Here is an 18,475-nt window from a genome sequence, read left to right as displayed (position 1 = left end):
TCCACACTCCCAGTGCAGGGGGCCTGGGTTCGATCCCGGGCCAGGGAACTAGATCCCACATGCATGCAGCAACTAAGAGTTCGCATGCCACAACTAAGGAGCCCACAAGCTGCAACTAAAGGAGCCTGCCTGCCACAACTAAGACCTGACACAACCAACCAACCAAATAAATAAATAAATATTAAAAAAAAAATTCAGGAGGGATGACAGATTTGCAATGTCACCATTTTGCAGCCCTGAATAAATGGTCATGAATGGTTCCTCATGAATGGTGGAGAGGAATGTGTTAACATTGCATAGGCTCAACCAGTACCACCCAGAATGTGGAAAATTCAACAGGAAAAATGACTTGGCTTTTTTTACATGTCCATGGCAAAGGACGAGAGAGAGAGAGAGAGACAGACAGAGAGAGAGAATCAGAGACAGAGAGACAGAGAGACAGAGAGAGAAAGCAAAAGCAAGAGGACCTGTAGAATAAAAGAAATCTAATAGACATATCAACCCAATGCAAGGTGTTTACCTCATTTAGATGTCATTTAAACAAAACATCTTGTAAAAAACTTATAAGGCAAATGTGGACATTTGAGCACTGAACATTTAATGTTTTTAAGAAATTATTTTCCATTTTCTAGTGTGTGATAATGGGATCACTCTTATGTTAAACTCTTGGAAGAAAATACTCCCTGAAATTTTTAAAGAGATGCTGAGATGTGTATGGATGAAATGATATTATGTCTGAGCTTTGCGTTAAAATAACTCAGTTAGGAGCAGGTTCATGAGCGGTGGGGTATAACTGAAATAAGATAGGCCTGTGAGTGGATAATTGCTGAGACTGGGTGATTATGTACCGGAGGGTTCACTGTGCTCTTCTCTTAACATTTATATGTGTTTGAAATTTTCTCTTACAAAAACGTTCAAAAAACCTGGAGGCGAGTGCTTGAAGAGAAATCTAGCAACTGACTACTAAGCAATTTTGACTGCTAACATTTTTAATAATAACAAAAATAATAAAAATGGGAGCCAAGCGCTTTACACCCACTTTACATCTTTGATATTCCCGACAGCCTCGTGAGGCAGGGGTTATTCCTGCTTTTTTGATGGAAACTGAAGCTTAGAGTGGCTACGGACTTGTCAGAAGTCTCACTGCTGAGACGGGGGAGAGGTGTCTGGGTCTAAGGCTGGAGTGGTTTCCCCTGGACATAACACTGCTTCTCTAGGTGGCTCCTGACAGCTCTTTACCCAGGGGATCTGGCAGAGCAGAGGGCAGCAGAGGCCCTCTGGTTCTACCCTGTGTCTTTTTTTTTTTGCTTTCAGATGTCAGCCAGGGAACTTCTGCTAAGACATTAACTGATAATGTATGAGAACAGTCTAAGGGGCTGTCTCCACCCAAGGGGTATGTTCTTGAAAATTTAATAAACATATTTCAAGCACCTGTTGGGTCCCATAGAAGGTACTTTGGGGCAGATAATGATGACATGGAACAGAACAGTTTGAGGGGACAGGTGTTCATTTAGTGGAGCGTCCCCACTTTACACTCATGACTCTTTGGGGCCAATCCGGCCAGTTCAAGAGAGCTCTGACAGCTTCACTTGTGAGCAGGGGTTTGTTGCGTGAAAATTGTAAAGATAAAGATTTATATTGGAAGATAATCAAAATAAGAATATAAGCATAGGGGAAGTTTATGTCTGTAAATTACCTTAGAAGGAGGATTAGCTAAGAATCTTAAACATACATTAGCACTGACACTGTGTCCAAAGGAAAAAAAATTATCTTACTACTCAGTAAAAACCATCTCTCATGGCCGTCCTGAGTACCCTAAAGTTGGGTTGGGAGATTTCTGCGAAAGATGGAGACAAAGGGACACAGGAGATCTGGACTTATAGTTGAAGCTCCTAGAAATTACTTTCTTCAGAATATTTTGAATATTGGATTGAAAGGAGAGTCAGCTTTACAGACCTCAGAATTCCCTAAGGCACATGACAGCTCATCTTCCCAGGAGCCCAGGAAAGATGCTTGGACTTGCCATTATCATCCTGGGATGGGATGGAGGAGGCCTGGGGGAGGGAATCACATCATAAGAAATGATTTCAGTGGCCTGTCTTTCCCCTCTCTATCTTCCCTCTTTTATTTTCTGGGTAATCAGAAGAGGGGAAAGGGATTGGTAGTTATTTAAGTAAATCAGAGGCCTCTGTCTTTGTTTTTGATTCTTGAGGCAAAATACGTTATTAGAAAACTTTATTGGGGCTTTGGAAAGTCAACAGCAACATAAATGAATAAAACACCACCCCTGCCCCTAACAAGTTTTCAATCTAGTAAGCCTGGTGATAAGATACATATGGGATGCTTATGGTACTAAGAACACAAGTGTAAACAATGTGATGTGAACACAGGGGAAAGGTATTAATTCTGCAGAAGAGGGGTAGCAGAAGTTTCCTTGAAGGAATGGTATACATACAGGGCTTGGGGTATGCATGTGACTGTGACAGGCAAATGAACCAAAAGTAAATTCCAGGAGGAACAGCACTTATTTATTCCACAAACATTTGTTCATTGCCCAGAGTAATGCAGGCACTATGCCGGGTACAAGGACAAAAAGCCAAGAGGCGGCCTAGTATACACTATGCTTACAAATGTTGAGTAGGTCACTGCAACTTTTGTGTATGCCTGTGGCGGGGGACATGGGGGGAGGCTGGAAGGCTACCGTCAGATCAGGGAGGGTTTAGAATGCCTTCACTCATTTAGGAGAGAAGGCACAGGTCTGGCCCCCAATCCTGGGTCTGTTTCTAGCTTTCAGACTTTGGGCAAGTTATCTAATTTTTCTGTCCCAAACCTTTTCTGTTTGGTAAAATGGGCATATGAACACCTACTCTGCAGAGCTGTGAGAATAGTCATAATGTCTATAAATCATCTCATATCGAGAGTTGCTGACTTTTAGTGGGCACTTAGTTAATGGCAGGTATCGCCGCTTCTGAAGACTGTAGGGAACCATTGGTGGTCTGGGGAGGAGAAGCAGACAAACGGATTTGGATTTTCCAGAGTATGGAGGCTATGATTGGGAGAATGGGTAGGGGTGAGGGGGTCGGCAGGGTGAGGGGTTGAGATTGAGCAAGGTTCTGGGAGACCAGGAAGAGACTGAAGCAGTGATGGGGACCAAAACTAAGGCAGTGGGATGGGATGAATAGAAACAATTGCAATTTAGGTGGCAAACTGAACTTGCTGACGAACTGGATGTAGAAGGTGAGGGAAAGAGAGAACTCTGGAATGACGACGGGCTTTCTATATAGCTGCATCGCAGTTGTACTCACCTGGGCCTGTGATACAGGGGAAGGGGCAGGCTGAAGGAGGGGGCTGGAGGGATTGGCAGTGGTGGGAGGGGGAAGGGAGGAAGAGGCTGAGTTCCCTGGGCAGGGAGGGTGCGTAGACTGGGGGAGCAGAATGTCTTAGGAAGGCTAGAGTTACAGCAAACAAGAGCACCTCATGGTGCTGTGAGTGGGGAGATGGGACAAACTGACTCCACATCCTGAAGAAGTCAGTTTGGGAATCTCCAGGGTGGACCTGGCACTGTGGCTTCCCTTAAGAGGCATTACTGACGGACTTCTTTCTAACTCGTGTCCCATGCAGTTGACTTTCCTTCTCCTTCGAAGGCATCGCCGTCCTCAGTGCAGACCTAGAGATAATCTCCAGGACTCCCCCAAAGGCCAACTACATTGGTTCCCATCCCCCTTCTTAACCTCCTCCAGTGCAGTTTCCCACGGAACCTACTCAGAGTCTTCAGGTCTAATCCTGAATTATTTTCAAGCACAATTGTGTTTAGTCCAAAGTTTACCTTTAAGGTCACTTCCTGACATTCCAGCCAGATGTGTCAGGTGGTTTCCCAAGGGTGGGAGGACACAATGACAACAGGAAAACAGAATTCCTTGCTTCAGCTTCTCTCTGTGAGAAGATAGGAACTGCTACCCTTTGGTGTTTAAGAGGTGAAGGATAATCCTCCTCTTCATTGTTTCTTTAGAGGTGTTTTCAGAAAACCTACTCCTTGATCCTCCAAGCCCCCTCCGTTTAGTTGGTGGGGACTGAACATTCTTTAAAGAGGCTTTTCTCTAAAAAATTTTCCTGGACTTTTTACACGTCAGTCACAGAAGGACCAATGTTCAAATATTCAAATATCCCTCTCTCAGGGAACAGGACTGAAGCTAACAAACGCCCTCTTCTCTGCTTCCGTAGCACTTCCTACATGTTCTAATTATGCATGTATTTACTCTGGATTGGTGCTTTCTAAACTGCATTGTGTCCCATCTCCATGGTTTTTGCCATATCCACATATCACTTGTACCTTTATTAACTCACTGTTCTTTAAAAAAAAGCTTAAACATGTTAATAAAGTATTAAAAATTTTTCATAGACTTCTGTGAACAAGAACTGGTATCACTTGTAAGATATGGAGGATAACCATCCGACAACATGATGAAAACATACAGTGTTATGAAATTCAGAGATGGGCAGTTGCTTGCCCGAAGCTCTGAGCCTAATGCCTGGTTCTCGCTTCCTGACAGAGGGAGATTAGCAAAACCTGATAGAGGATGTTAAAGACAGACTAGCACCAAACTAAGACTTTCTGATATCACCAAGAGGCTTGGGGAAAGTTGGAAAGGAAGTAACTTTCTCTGTCGACAGTTCTGTGTTGTAAAATTCCAAGTATCTTCACCGCCTAAGTCAGTGTGGGAGCCATCAGGGTGCTCATCCCATTTTAGGAAGCCCTAACTCCACCATAGTCAGTCATTTATTTTCTGTATCCCTGCTAGACTGTGAGTTCCTTGGGGCAAAACTTACTCCTGGTGCCTTCAGTACTGTGCACAATGCTTGGACACGGTAGTTCATAAAGGAACAAAGTGATAGTAAATGAAAACCTTCTTGAGGTGGAGAAGACTTAGGGCAAATTCTTTACTGAGGGGTGGGCAGGGAAGAGAATGCTGGAAGGCCTTGGAGTCAAGTGAAGATGTGCAAGAAAAGGGAGGCTACAGACATTCAAGATAAACTACATTGATGTAACGGTGTTGCCTGATGACGTCTCTGTTAATGGCGAAGCACAGTGACAAGAGCTTATGGGCCAGAATCACACAATTCTACGGTCAGAACAGACTCTCACTGTTCACTAATTCTAGGAACGGTGGCCCAACCATTTTTCTTTGGGGGTCTTAATTACGTCACTGTAAATTGGTGAGAGTACCTCACCTACAAAGGCTCTTACCATATTTTAGGATGGAGCGCAGGACTCAGGACACTGGCAACAAAGAAAGAATTCCTTCCTCCCTCCCTTCCTCCCTCCCTCCCTCCCTCCCTTCCTTCCTTCCTTTTCTACCTATCAATTCTTTTACTTTCAATAAATGTTTGAGATTATTATTGCTGTTCTTGATGTTTTGGTAGTAGAATCCCCAGGACTCAGTCTGGTAATTAGTACATTGTAAGCACTCAACAGATGTCTACTGGTTGAAAGAATTACACTTACCTGTGATCTTTCTATAGGAAAGAATTCCTCCTCCAGTCTTCCCTGTCTATGTATACGTCACCACCACCTGCCCAGATGTTTAAGCCAAATGTCTTGATTCCTTGATTTACTGACCACCTACTAGGGACTATGTACTATGAAAGGTGCTGGGATGGGGAAGGAGGGGAAGTTTGATAAGCTAGACCCAACCACAGCTCTCAAGGATGTTAGAGAAAAAGGAAGCAGGAGATCTTGTCATTTGCTCAACTTTCCACTGATCTTTAGATGTAGCTCATAAGTGGGGCATTTTAAGAGTGTGTTTTTGACAACATCTGGGCAAACATGTAGAAATACTTATAATCCACCACTATGTGAATTGAGAAAAGGCTATCAGTACTGTGCAGTGGTTCCCTGGGGATAGGGTATGCCAATGCCACACTTTGGAATTCTCACCATTTGTGAACATTAGGAAGGAATACTACTTGTTTTGAATCCTACTAGGATTCTCTGCTTTGGTCCAGCCTCTCTGTTGATGAGGTAAATGACCAGGAGAAGAATGAAAAAGGCACAGGGAAAGTGACTCTTGGTTAAATCCTTTGGGAAGCCAACTTATAGCTGAGTGAGCTAGCCTAGATCTACTGAGTGTGGGCTGTACTTCGTATACCTATGTCTATATATTTAGAAAGAATGGTTTCAGAAAAATTCTGCTAGTCTTTCGCTTAACTGTGAGTCACTAGGCTCCCATGTTGGAGCATGTATGTGTGTGTATATGTGTGTACGGGGTGTAGAACTTGGGGCACAAAGTGTGTATATACTTGTAAAAAAGTGTTTGGAGTGTGTGTGGGTAGGAAGGGAAGGGAATTTCGCAGTTTTTTAATGCAAGGAGAGTGTATAGGGAGGGGAGAGTGTAATTGTGTGTGAGTGTGTATGTAGTGCAAGTGGCGGGCAGAATGACGTCAACAGCCAGCCTCCTAGAGATGCAGACAGTGGTATAAGGTCTGAAGTGCTGTAGCAGGTGATTGTTTTCCTTTTAGACCAGCACACAGGTCTTTGAGGAACCCTTGACTTTCTCCTCCTCCTTGTCTTGTTAAAAAGGGATTAGAGTCCAATTAAGTCATTTAATCCCAAGGTAGAGATTCATGTTTAAAAACAAGATTTACAGCTTAATAAAAATTACATCAGTGCAAGTTGAGGTTTGTCTTTTCGAGTTGTCACCTGCATGGTTCCAAAGAGTGTTTATAGCAGAATACCTGACATGCAATTCTTAATTACTTTGCCTTGTACCTCTGGTCCTTCATCTTTTAAAGCATCCTTCAACCTAAATAGCCTCATGCTGTTAGAAGTAGTTCTGCTTCTGGATTGCCAGGACGGCCCCTTGGCTTATCTCCCTTCACTTGGCAACTCAGTGGCCAGGCTTAATAATAACAGCAGTTGTGTTAATAACAATAGTATTAAGAGCTAATGCTTATTGGGTACTCAGTATGTGCCAGGCATTGTGCTAAGCACTTTACGTACATAATCTTATTAAATGCTCCATATGAAAACCACCAGGGCTGGCTTCAAGGGTATGTGACATGTGTAGTCACACAGGGCTCTGTGCTCAGAAGGGCCCTTCACTTGGTCTGATGCTCTGCTGTTGCCATCTTGAAATTCTTAATCATTTTTGACCTGCATTTTCATTTTTCACTGGGCCTTGCAAAGTATATAGCTAGTCCTGAAAACACCCAATAACCCATAGTTTCTTTTTCTTTCTTTTTCTTCCCTGTCACGTGATGCCTGATACATTACTGGAGGATGGAACAGTGAAGGTTAAACTGTGATCCCAGAAAACAGATGTCATTATCTCCTTGGAGGGAAGTTCTCTAAGGGACAGGAACCATGCCATGGCTCTTAGCAAGGGAAAGCAAACCCCCCTCCTCTAAACCTCAGTTTTCTCATCTGTAAAATGGGGGTAACAATAGCAATAATAGTAATACCTAGCTCACAGGCTGTTTCAAGGATGAAATGAGATCATGTATAGACAGTTCTGACACATAATGACATGAGTTGTTATTAATGCATTATGGGGGCTTAGCAGGTACTAAAGATCCAATATTGCTTGTGACACGGTGTGGGTCACTTGCCCAACTCCAAGGTGCCCTTATCCCAGGGGTTTGTTCCCTACCTGCCCCACAGAGCTGGGAGGAGCATCCGCTTTCTCCATGTGCTGAGTGATCACAGAGGGGTTGCTGGAGCTGATGAGCACTGGGGTGCTGATCTCCACCATATGGTGCCCCGAGGGAGAGTGCACCATCCTGTTGAGGGTGTTCAAGGCCGTCATGATGGAGAACTGCCCGGGCCCCTTCCTCCTGGACCCCGGGCCCCTTCGGAGTGTGGGTGCGTTGGTCGCCTTGCCTCTGGAGGATGACACCAGGGACATGCCTTTTGTGTGGGATGACTGACGGCCTTTGTTCTTCTGTAGGAGGTGTCTTGCAGTGAGGTTTGGCTGAAAAGGCAAAACGTCTGATGAGAATTTAGGCATCCTGATCTCATGTGAGCGGCTGTGTCTTACCCAGGCTAGTCTGAAGTCGGCTCAGATGCCACCGCCTCAGTTGTCATTCCTTGGTCAGCTTCCACCTGTTCTCAGTATATCCCAATTCCTTTACTATATCCATCAATTCTCACAACTCTCCTGCAACGTAGCTATGACTCTTACTGAGGTCTGAAGAATTTAAAACAAGCCATGATACTCTACTCTGATTTTCCCGTCTCTCTCAGCATCATCCCAGCCGCCTTTACCTGGGGGACCCTTCCCTCTTCCTCTAGCCACCCCTGAATCCCCACCTCCACTCTTGACTTGTCTGTTTGCCCTTCTCAGTGTTCCTGCAGCCCCCATGCTTTCCCACTCCACACGGTAATCATTTATCTTCCTTTCCTCCGCTGGACTGTTAGCTGCCTGAGGGCTGAGACCTTATACACGTGTTCTCTGCTGTATCCCCGAGTGGGTGCTCAGTGAGCGTTTGTGCAATAATGAGTGGATGAAGTTGCTCAGGTTCATACGTTCGATAAGTGTTTAACCAGAATGTAAATCCATTCAGGACCCTGGATCACCTAACGCTAAGACCACCTTTTACTACTTCCTTTAAATACTTTTACCTCATCACCATTCTCTCTTGTTCTATACCTCTTACCGTCAGTGGTGTGCTGGTACATCAGAAAAACAAACAAAACAAACAAACAAATGACCCCCCTCACCCCAATCTGTAGAGTTTACCAATCTCTGTGGTGTAAAGATCTACCAATGGTTTAACAACTGGCTAGCAAGATTCCTGAAAACCTAACACCCAGCCCTTGCCATCTAGCTCCAGCCAGCTCTAGCACCACCACTGACTGTATTGTATTTTGAGTACCCTGCCCACCAAGGGCCCCGTGAGTTCATGTCGTTCAGAAATCGGAAATATGCTGACAAAGGGGATTGTGTGAATAAACTTTCCAGGACAGTTACTTAACCTTCCATCATGATGATTGTTACCAGTTGCCCTCTAAAAGCACGTGTCTCATTCTAGTTTAGAGATTCACCTATAGAGGTAAAAGGGAGTTTGCTCCTTTAAGAACTTTTTCTTCATTTAAGAACTTTTTAATAACAATGTGAGGATGATTAAGGTGATTAATATAGTTGAGATAGAAAATTTTAGAGAAGATGTAGTTCCTGCCACCAGAAGCTTGTAATATTGTGAAAAGAAACCAACAAGTAGGGGAAGGGGCATTATTATGCCCACTTTAAAGACAAGAGAGCTGAAGGGGTGACATACATGGCAGAGCCAGCATGTAAACAACCAAACAAGAAAAGACCAGGCGGTAATAAATGCTCTCATGTGTCAGAGGGTGACTGCGGGAGGCGGCTACTTTAGATTGGTGGGGGGCTGTCAAGGAAGACCTGCTGAGAAGGTGACATTCAAGCTGAGACACAGATGCCAAGAAGGAACCAGCCATGTGAAGACAAGCATGAGAACATTCCAGGAGAGGGATTGCAAGCTAGTGGAAAGATCCCGAAGAGGGAGAAAGCTCAGGCTGTTTGAGAAAACGATGTGAAAGAACCAGAAAGAAGTGAGGAACAGGTGGTAAAGAGGAGACCATGGAGGCAGGCAGGATCCGGATCGCATACGACTGGGAGGCTCTGAGTCTATTGACTGTAATAGGAAGCCTTTGGCAGGATTTAGGTGGAAGGGCGACGTGATCTGATGTATGCTTTTATTTAGAAGCTCATGCTATGGTTTGACAGTTTCCTCCTTAGCGTCTGACCCAGCCATCCCACTCCTAGGTAATTACCCAAGAGAAATGAAAACTCAGGCTCGCTGAAAACTTGGTATGCACGTGTTTATAGCTGCTTTAGTGATAGCTGCCAGACAGTTGGAAACAATCACAGTGTCTTTCAGTCGGCGAATGGATGACAGACTCCGGCACGTCCGCATCGTGGAGTATGACTCAACAAAGAAAAGGCACGAGCTGCCAATACACCCGACAGCATGGATGAACCTCAAAGGCATTATGCTAAGTGAAGGCAGCCAGACTCCAAAGGCTACATTCTATGTGATTCCATTTCTGTGACATTCTGGAAAAGGAAAACTGCAGGAACCGAAGACAGATCAGTGGGTGCCAGGGGTTGCAGTCAGGGAAGGAGCGGACTTCCAAGAGGCAGCCTGCCCTCGTATTTTTTGGCAAGTGTTGGAACTATTTTATATCTTGATGGTAGTGTGGTTATACTGTATGCATTTATCAGAATGCAGAGACACCAAAAAGAGCAAATTTTACTGTATGTAAATAAAAATAAATGCATAAAAAGCTCACTCTGGCTGCTATGCAGAAATGCTAGACCGGAAGGAGGGAGATCAACTGGGAAATTACTGAAATCATTTAGGGCGCTTCTGATGGAAGCCTGGACCATGTCTCATGTTCCCCCAGAGCACCCATCCCGCCACTGTTCACCCAGTAAGACGATAATACACGCTCTCTGAGTTGACTGAGTAAAGTTCTTTCTGGTCATTCATAGCCACGATGAAATAAGTTAATTTTTTTCTGCCTTCAGCTAATTGTTCTGCCCCCAGGTGAGCAATACCGTGGGTGTTTCCATCAGCAACACAAAGAGCCCCGTATGACTCTGGGTCTTCCCTGTCCTCTGCCAGGGTGATTAATAGCTCAGCGGGGGAAGGACTGCAGAGCTCTTCAATTTGCACCCACTCATTAGAAACAATATCCTTGAGGTCCACTGGGCTGAGCGAGGTTCGTATAACCCAGGCAGGCCCCGCTGGAGAAGTCCTGACAAGAACGGGCATAAGCTCCGCGTTTGTTTTACCACCTTTTACCCAGATGCAATTCAATAAGTCAAACGATACATTAACAAGAAAAATCCTGTTTATGCCAAAAAGCCCACCTCACTCTCAGGAGAAAGCTCTCCTTCCTTCCAATTGCTTTGCATGGCGCTGGTAGTTCAAAACTTATTTAAAGGGTTCTCGGCAAGTGCTGGTCTTAATGAAATGACTGGAATCAAATTTTAAGTACTGCTTTAAAAAGCTCAATTTAGATTTCAAGTAATTTTTGAAAACCAGGTTCCCAGATTACAGCAACCACTTGATTATCTTTTCCCCTCCTAGCAATTAGGAGAACAGGACCCTAGTTTGATGATGACTGTGAGGGTTCTTGTAATCACTAATTTTAGAGGTGGAGTAGTGGGGAGAGTATCCAAATGAATAATCATTAAATGTAGAAGTTTTGGAAAAAAAGGATATCAGAAATGGGTAATGAAGTCAGTGATGCCTTTTTTCCCCAGACCTATGAAGAAGCTTCTTGAAATAATACAGGGGACCATGCAAGCTCTAATCTGCAAAAATTTAAGCACCTCCTATGTATCCAACTAGGATTAGTTGTAGCTCATCTCTGTCCTCGGAGACTTAACGGTTATCTCCCAAACATCGTAATTGTTCCTCTTCAGCATATGTTGCTTGATCCAGCAAATGGCTCTACCACTGACCCACACAAATCCGAAAATGGGGCGTGATCCTTGACCACTGCCTCACCCCTATCCCCCGCTCCTGTGGATCTACCTCCTAAGAGGTCCTGGAATCTGTCCAGTTGTTTCCAATCTACTAGTCAAAGCTACAATCATTTTCTAACTGAGCCATGTAGTAGCCTCCTAATTGATCTTTCTGCTTTTTTTAAATCCCTCCTCCTCAAATTATTCTTCCCACTGCATCCAGAGCAATCTTTAAGAACCCCAAATCTGATGGAGTCACTGCCTTACTTTAAATTTATCAGTGGTGTCTTCTGACTTCTGGGTCAAGTCCAAACTTCTTATGATACAGCAGAGGTGAGGATGCTCAGCAAATACTCCAAGTAGTCCCCTATACTTCTCAGCTGATTTCAAGCCAGGTGGGACTATGTGACTGGTTCAGGCCAATGGACAAATGTGGGAGTGGGAGTGACAAATGTCACAGAGCTGAGGCCTTTGCTGATACACAGCTCACTCTTCTTTACTCTTCCCTGCCATGAAACCTAGGAAGTCCATATGTTCCAGATGGCACGGCTACAAGATGGCCCAGCCTCATCAGTCTGGGTTCCTCAGTGACTGTGTGAGCACAGCCTCTCACCATTCTGTGCTGAACATGTAATATGGATTCAAAATAACTTTTTCTTTGTGAAGCCACTGAGATACAGGGGCTGTTTATTACCATAGCATAACCTAGCTCATCCTGACTAATGCAGGAAGGTTTACAAAGTCTCCTGTGGTGTGTGTCCCATTTACTTCCCTGGCTTCATTTTTTTTTTTTTTTTTTTGGTCTCTCTCTTACTCTCTAAGCTCCAGCTCTAGTATTCTTTGGTCCTTTGGAGGCACCACACTTCCTCATCCTGCAGGACTTTTGCACATGTTACCTCCATTCCCTAAAACACTCTTCCCTCCATGCTTGCTCCTCATCATTTGTCAGATCTTGGCTTACAAGGCATTTGCTGACACCCTACCCAGGTAAGTTGAACATCATACTCTCCTCCCCCCAATAGTTCCCTCTCCTTCACTCTTTGCATCATTCATCACACTTATAATTATTTATTCATGTCTGCCCCTACAATCCTTGAAAGTAGGGACTCATATCTGTCTTGTATCACTGGAACTTAGCACAGGACCTGACATGGCAGGCACTCAATGAAAAATAAGTTGGATGATTGAATATATATTTAGGACAGGGTCACGTTGAAAGGTATGTTCTCTGAATTTTTTTCCTGGTCAGTCGGACCACCTCCCAAATATTTTTTTCATTCATTCACTTGTGAAGCTAATTTTTTTTTATGAAGTACCTGCTCTGTGTTGGGCTAGCCTGTGAAGTACAAGCCACACACCCATCAGGTGTTCTGAGAAGAAAGAGACAACTGAGTATTCAACTAGTTGCTGGAATTTTATGGAAAAAGAAGATTTCTAGCTGAGCCTCATAAAATGAGTGAAGTTGAACACGTAGAGAGAATTGGGTGGCTGTACCTGGAAGGGGCTTCAACAAGAGAAAAAGCACGATCATTTAGTGGAGAGAGTAGGAAGACCAGCCTCTCTGGACCATTCCTCTTCCCCTCCCTTCCGTCTTTCATTCCTTCCATACAGATTGAGATGAGAGGGTGAGGGAACCTTGACAGCTGGGCAGTGTTCTGGGCACACCATTCACTTCAGAACCCGCTTCGGCTCTTACGAATGGTAGAACTGGTCCCTTCTTTCCAACTCTGCCTCTGTTCTGTTTCATCCTACCCTCCTAGAGGGCAGGGAGCATACCTTCTACTTCTTTTATAGCTCAGCACCGCTAGCTTTTAATGCTTTATGCCTGGTAAGCACCCAATAAGTGCAGTTAAACAGTGAAACCTCTCTTTTAAATTTGTAATGACCTGCTTCAAGCTGGGGTGAGAATGATGGCTAGAGAGGTTAGGGGCTATAGGTTATATTACTATCCTGGAGAAATAGGTAGATAGCCTAGCATGTGTTCTTTCTTTTTTTTTCAAAGTAGATTTAAAAAAACAATAGAAGTAATATGTGCTCATTTCTGAAGATTTACAAAATACAAGTCAGCAGAAGAACATGAAAATTATCTAGAATCTCACCATCTGGTGATGACCACTGTTAATATCTTGGTACATAGTCTTCTAGCCCTTTATCCATTTATATATACACATATGTATTTACAAAGCTAGTTTCAAGCAGTTAATTATTTTTAATTGTGGTAAAAAACACATAACAAAATTTACTATAATAACCATCTTTAAGTATACAGTTCAGTAGTGTTAATTTTATCCACATTGTAATAGAGCTCCAGAATTTCATCTTCTAAATCTGAAACTTTATACTCATTAAACTTTATTTTATTTACCAATAAATCACAAACATATTTCCATAATACCAGATACTCCATGATATTGAGTATTCTCCTTTAACATTATTTTTAATGGGTATATATTTTTTCATCACCATAATTTTAAAAAACTAAATCCTTATTGTTGAGTTTTAGATTATTTCTGGGTTTTCACCACTATGCACAATGCTACAATGAACATTTTTGCACATTTTGTACACATATCTTTGCACACTTGTTTTAATACTTCCTTCTAATGAACTCTCAGGTGTGGAATTAGGGACTCAAAGGAGATGTACATTTTCAACATCCTTGATAGGAGTTTGAGTCTGGAAACGAGAGATGGCACCAATTTGTACTCCTAGCAGCAGAATGAAAAGGCCCATTTTCCCACACTCTTGCCAGAAATAGGTATTATCATCTAGCATCTTTTCTTTCAAGACTTTAGTTAGTTCCGAAATAAGCCTCATATCAAATAGGAATTACTCACTGTAGCACATGTATAATTCTGAGTAAGCTTGAATCAGATGTAGACTTGATAGTCACGTACCTCTACGAACAAGATTGGGAAGATGCCGACTTTATCTCCTAACTTGCCTTCTGCCCAGTTCTCATCCACTCGGTTGATCACAGTGATGATATCATCCTGAAAGAGAGAAAGTCTCCTGGTTAGCATTTACTGTGAGTTTTCAGGTGCTGAAAGCCTTCAGTGGAGATAGGCTTGGAGTCTCAGATGGTGGAAGGGGCAAGGAATGTAACTCTTTCACAATTTATTTACAAAATCTTCCACTAAAATAATCTTTCTCCATAAAGGGCAGTATTTGGGTCACCAAGACCAAAAGAGGAGTAGAAATAATTTGGAGCATTGAAGAAATCCAATAGGAAAACTTGGAAATGTCTCTAATTTTCCATCACCAGCAGAATCTGGGCTTTTCATTTAAATTAATCTGATGGAGAAACCAAGATGGAAGAGGTAGGGAGATAGAATTTTGGCTTAGCAAAAGGAAGAATGAATTGCATTCTGATTTTGAACACTTTTCAGTGTTCCAAAAAATTTTTTAAAATAAATTTATTTGGCTGCGTGGGGTCTTTGTTGCTGCATGTGGGCTTGCTCTAGTTGCTGCGAGCGGGGGCTACTCTTTGTTGCAGTGCGCAGGCTTCTCAGGGCTCCTCATTGCGGTGGCTTCTTTTGTTGCAGAGCATGGGCTCTAGGTGCATGGGCTTCAGTAGTTGTGGCTCGTGGGCTCTAGAGCGCAGGCTCAGTAGTTGTGGTGCACAGGCTTAGATGTTCCACGACATGTGGGATCTTCCCGGACCAGGACTCGACCTGTGTCCCCTGCAATGGCAGGCGGACTCTTAACCACTGCGCCACCAGGGAAGTCCCCCTATTTAATTTTTAATGTATCAAACATGAAGTGGCTTTTTATTTGAATGTTTCTTATTACCAAAGGTTATAGGGAGATTTGTAGAAACACTTGGAAACACAGATAAGCAAAACAAAGAAATAATTCTATCACAATATAGATACAACCACTGTTAACATCTTGGTTGCCACATTTTTTCCCAGATTCTTTTCTATGAGGATAAAATATATGTGCATAGAGACACACTGATTTTTAAAAACTTTTCAGAAAATATACATAGGCATGCAATAAAGTACAAACATTTTAGATGTAAAGCTTGATGAATTTTTAAAATTGAATATATCCACAAAACCCCAACCCAGAGTAAGAGATATAAAATACTTCCAGCACCAAGATGGCTCTTTAGTACTCTTTCCTGTCACATAGCAAGAGGTAGCCACTACTCTGACTCCTAGCAAATACATTCATTTGGCTTATTTTGTGTTTCTTACAAATGATGTCATATAGGATACATTGAATTTTCACTTAATATCACATCAGGAATACCTTTCCATGTCCATGCCTGTTATCAATCTAAATCTGAATATTCATCCACTGATCTCTGATCTTCAGATCTATGCCCCTTAGTAATATAGACGAATCCAAATCTAAATCCATTACTGTATTATACCCTTTCTTAGATTTCTCTGTCCTTATTACAACCTGTAATTACATATTTATAGGTTATGATTTCTTTAATGCCTGTCCACCCCATCAGACCATAAACTTCATGTGTGCAGGGCCTTATCTGTTTTGTTCATTTTTGTCCCTAGGATCTTATATAGCGGCTCCCCTATAGCAGTCAACCAATCATTCCTTTTTAAAATTTTTCTTATTGAGGTATAGTTGATGTATAATATTATATAAGTTTCAGGTGAACAACATAGTGATTCACAGTTTTTAAACACTATTTCTTGAATGCATGCATGCATGAATGAATAACTGCATGTGTGAATAAACTGGAAAATTTACTGAGATAGAAAATACTAGGAATAAAAGCTTCTGGAGAGAAGATCTTGAGTTTTTTTGGACATGCTGAGTTTAGGAAGACCATGAGATATCCTGGTGTAGTCTTGGCCTTCAATAGGCTTCCAGAAGGGATCAAATCCTCTCTTCTGGGTCCTCTGTCCTCATTTCCCATTTATGTGTCTGTTCCTTCCACTAGACTGCTGGCTCCGTGAAGACAGGGACAGTGACTCATCACTTTATCTCCAGTGGACAGCTTGGCACATGGCTGGATTCAATGAATGAACAAGCAGGTGGGTAAGTGTCCCAGTTTGCAAATTCCCAGAAAAGGGCAAAAAAGCAGGTACTGCTTCCTGCCTATGTCTTCCTCCAGCTGTGTCCCTAGAGCTTAGTGTCTAATGCCTGGCACAAAGTAAATACTCAATAAACGCTTGTGGAATTGAACTGCCCTTCTCCAGCTGTAGTCAAAGTATAAAGTTTACAGGTCAGCTACAGAATGACATTCCTTAGGGGACTCACTCTGAGGTGCTAAGACAATAACAAAGATCAGTATTTCAAAATATGGAGGACAGTGGGGTTATCTAGTTTGAGTGAATCTTAAGTAAATCTCATTTCCAGTAGTGATGGAATAAAAATGTTTTACAAAACAAAAGACCTTTCCTGAGCTACTGTAGCAGTGCCACTTGAACTTGTATTTGCTACTTATCATAAGTAGCAAAGAATGAAAATCACCCCAACTTTGGTTTCTAAGAGAGAATTCAAATGTTTACGGAATAATAAGTACTGAATACGATGACTTAAAGTACAGTCGACCCTCCTCGTCCGCAGCTTCTGTATCTTCAGGAATCAATGTGTCCTAGAACTAATCCCCCTCAGAGACCGAGGGATGGTTGTAGTCTAGACTTTAGTAGACTTGTCCTTACTTGCAAATGCTGAAGAATCATCCAAAAAAAAAAAAAAAAAAAAGAGAGAGGAAAAAAACCTTAGGGTAAGTAATGTGTTTGGAAAATATATCTTGTAAGAGGTGATTTATGTGTAAAGATATAATTATGTTATTATGTTGTTTGGAGTGTTTTGAATGCAATGTTTACAAACAAAATAAAGTGTTGTAAACGAGTAGTACTAGGTGATCAGAACTTGCAGATACACAATGAAAAGGTAAGATCTGTAGTTCTACACAGCACGCTGTTAAACTGTGTCTGTAATCTTCTGTCCAAGTGTCTGTTTATCTCACTACTCTGCCTGAGGGTAGGTGTTGTGACTTGTTCATGCTGTCTCCCCAGTGTCTGCAAAGAACAGGTGCTCAAAAGTGATTGTAGAATGAATGAATGAGTGTGCAGATACTTTGTTTTGCAGTTGCAATAGAACAGGTTTGAGGATTCCCATCAAACTCCTATTAGATTTCTCTGGCGACTTTACTACCATATGTTTGAATTATACATACACATTACATATATAGGTACACATTTATACATTTATGGATAAAATATAATTAAAAACAACCAGCAAATATTAAACAAAAACTCGAGGTTCTGCCAGTCTTTATGTGGTCACTGGTGACTTTGGTAGCTGCCCAGAATCTTACCTTGAGGAAGGTCAGGCAGTCCTGGTTCTTACTCTTGTCCTTGTCACGCAGGTCGAAGTTGTAGAGGGCCCGGCAGAGTGGGGGTGGCTGGGGAAGCTGCTTGAGGACCTCTACAGAGCTGGCTGGGAAGATCCCACTGACTCCATTGATTTCCCCCTGGTACCAGTTCTCATCCAACTGTCTCTGGAGGAGGATGACATCTCCCTTATTAAACCTCAGGTCACCAGGATTCTGCCCTCGGTAGTTGCACAAGGCCTTTGCTCGCGGCACCTGCAGTGTCACGGATCAATAAAATATGTATGACTTAGAGGCTGGAGGGACACAAGGGATCATATTAATAACTAAATACAGGGCACTTCCTATGTACTAAGTGCCGTACGTGGGTCATCTTGTTTAACCTTTGAGATAAACACTATTATTCCCCTTTCTAAGATGAGGTGACTGAGGCACAGAGTGGTTTAGGAAGTTGCCTAAGGTGACACAGCTGGGAAATGGCAGATATGGGGTTTGAACTCTGACAATCTGATTTTAGAGACCTGTTCTTTTTTTTTAAATATACATTTATATATTTATTATTTATTTATTTATTTTTGGCTGCGTTGGGTTTTCATTGCTGCGTGCGGGCTTTCTCCAGTTGCGGTGAACGGGGCTACTCTTCCTTGTGGTGAGCCAGCTTCTCATT

General features: G+C 42.6%; 1 protein-coding gene across 1 annotated transcript in view; it reads right to left on the bottom strand.

Moving 5' to 3' along the window:
- Positions 1-18,475, bottom strand: part of SH3RF2 (SH3 domain containing ring finger 2) — a 145,382-nt gene that overhangs the window by 65,739 nt on the left and 61,168 nt on the right. The window contains exons 3-5 of the mRNA XM_030841085.2: positions 17,794-18,063; positions 14,390-14,485; positions 7,647-7,967 (exon numbers count right to left, since the gene is read on the bottom strand). Of these exons, the coding sequence (XP_030696945.1) occupies positions 7,647-7,967; positions 14,390-14,485; positions 17,794-18,063 (687 nt within the window). The remainder of the gene's footprint in view (positions 1-7,646; positions 7,968-14,389; positions 14,486-17,793; positions 18,064-18,475) is intronic.

This window comes from Globicephala melas, chromosome 3 (assembly GCF_963455315.2).
Source record: "Globicephala melas chromosome 3, mGloMel1.2, whole genome shotgun sequence".
Classification (NCBI taxonomy): Eukaryota; Metazoa; Chordata; class Mammalia; order Artiodactyla; family Delphinidae; genus Globicephala; species Globicephala melas.
Note: the sequence above shows the minus strand (reverse complement) of the source record. Positions and strands in the feature narration are given on the sequence as shown.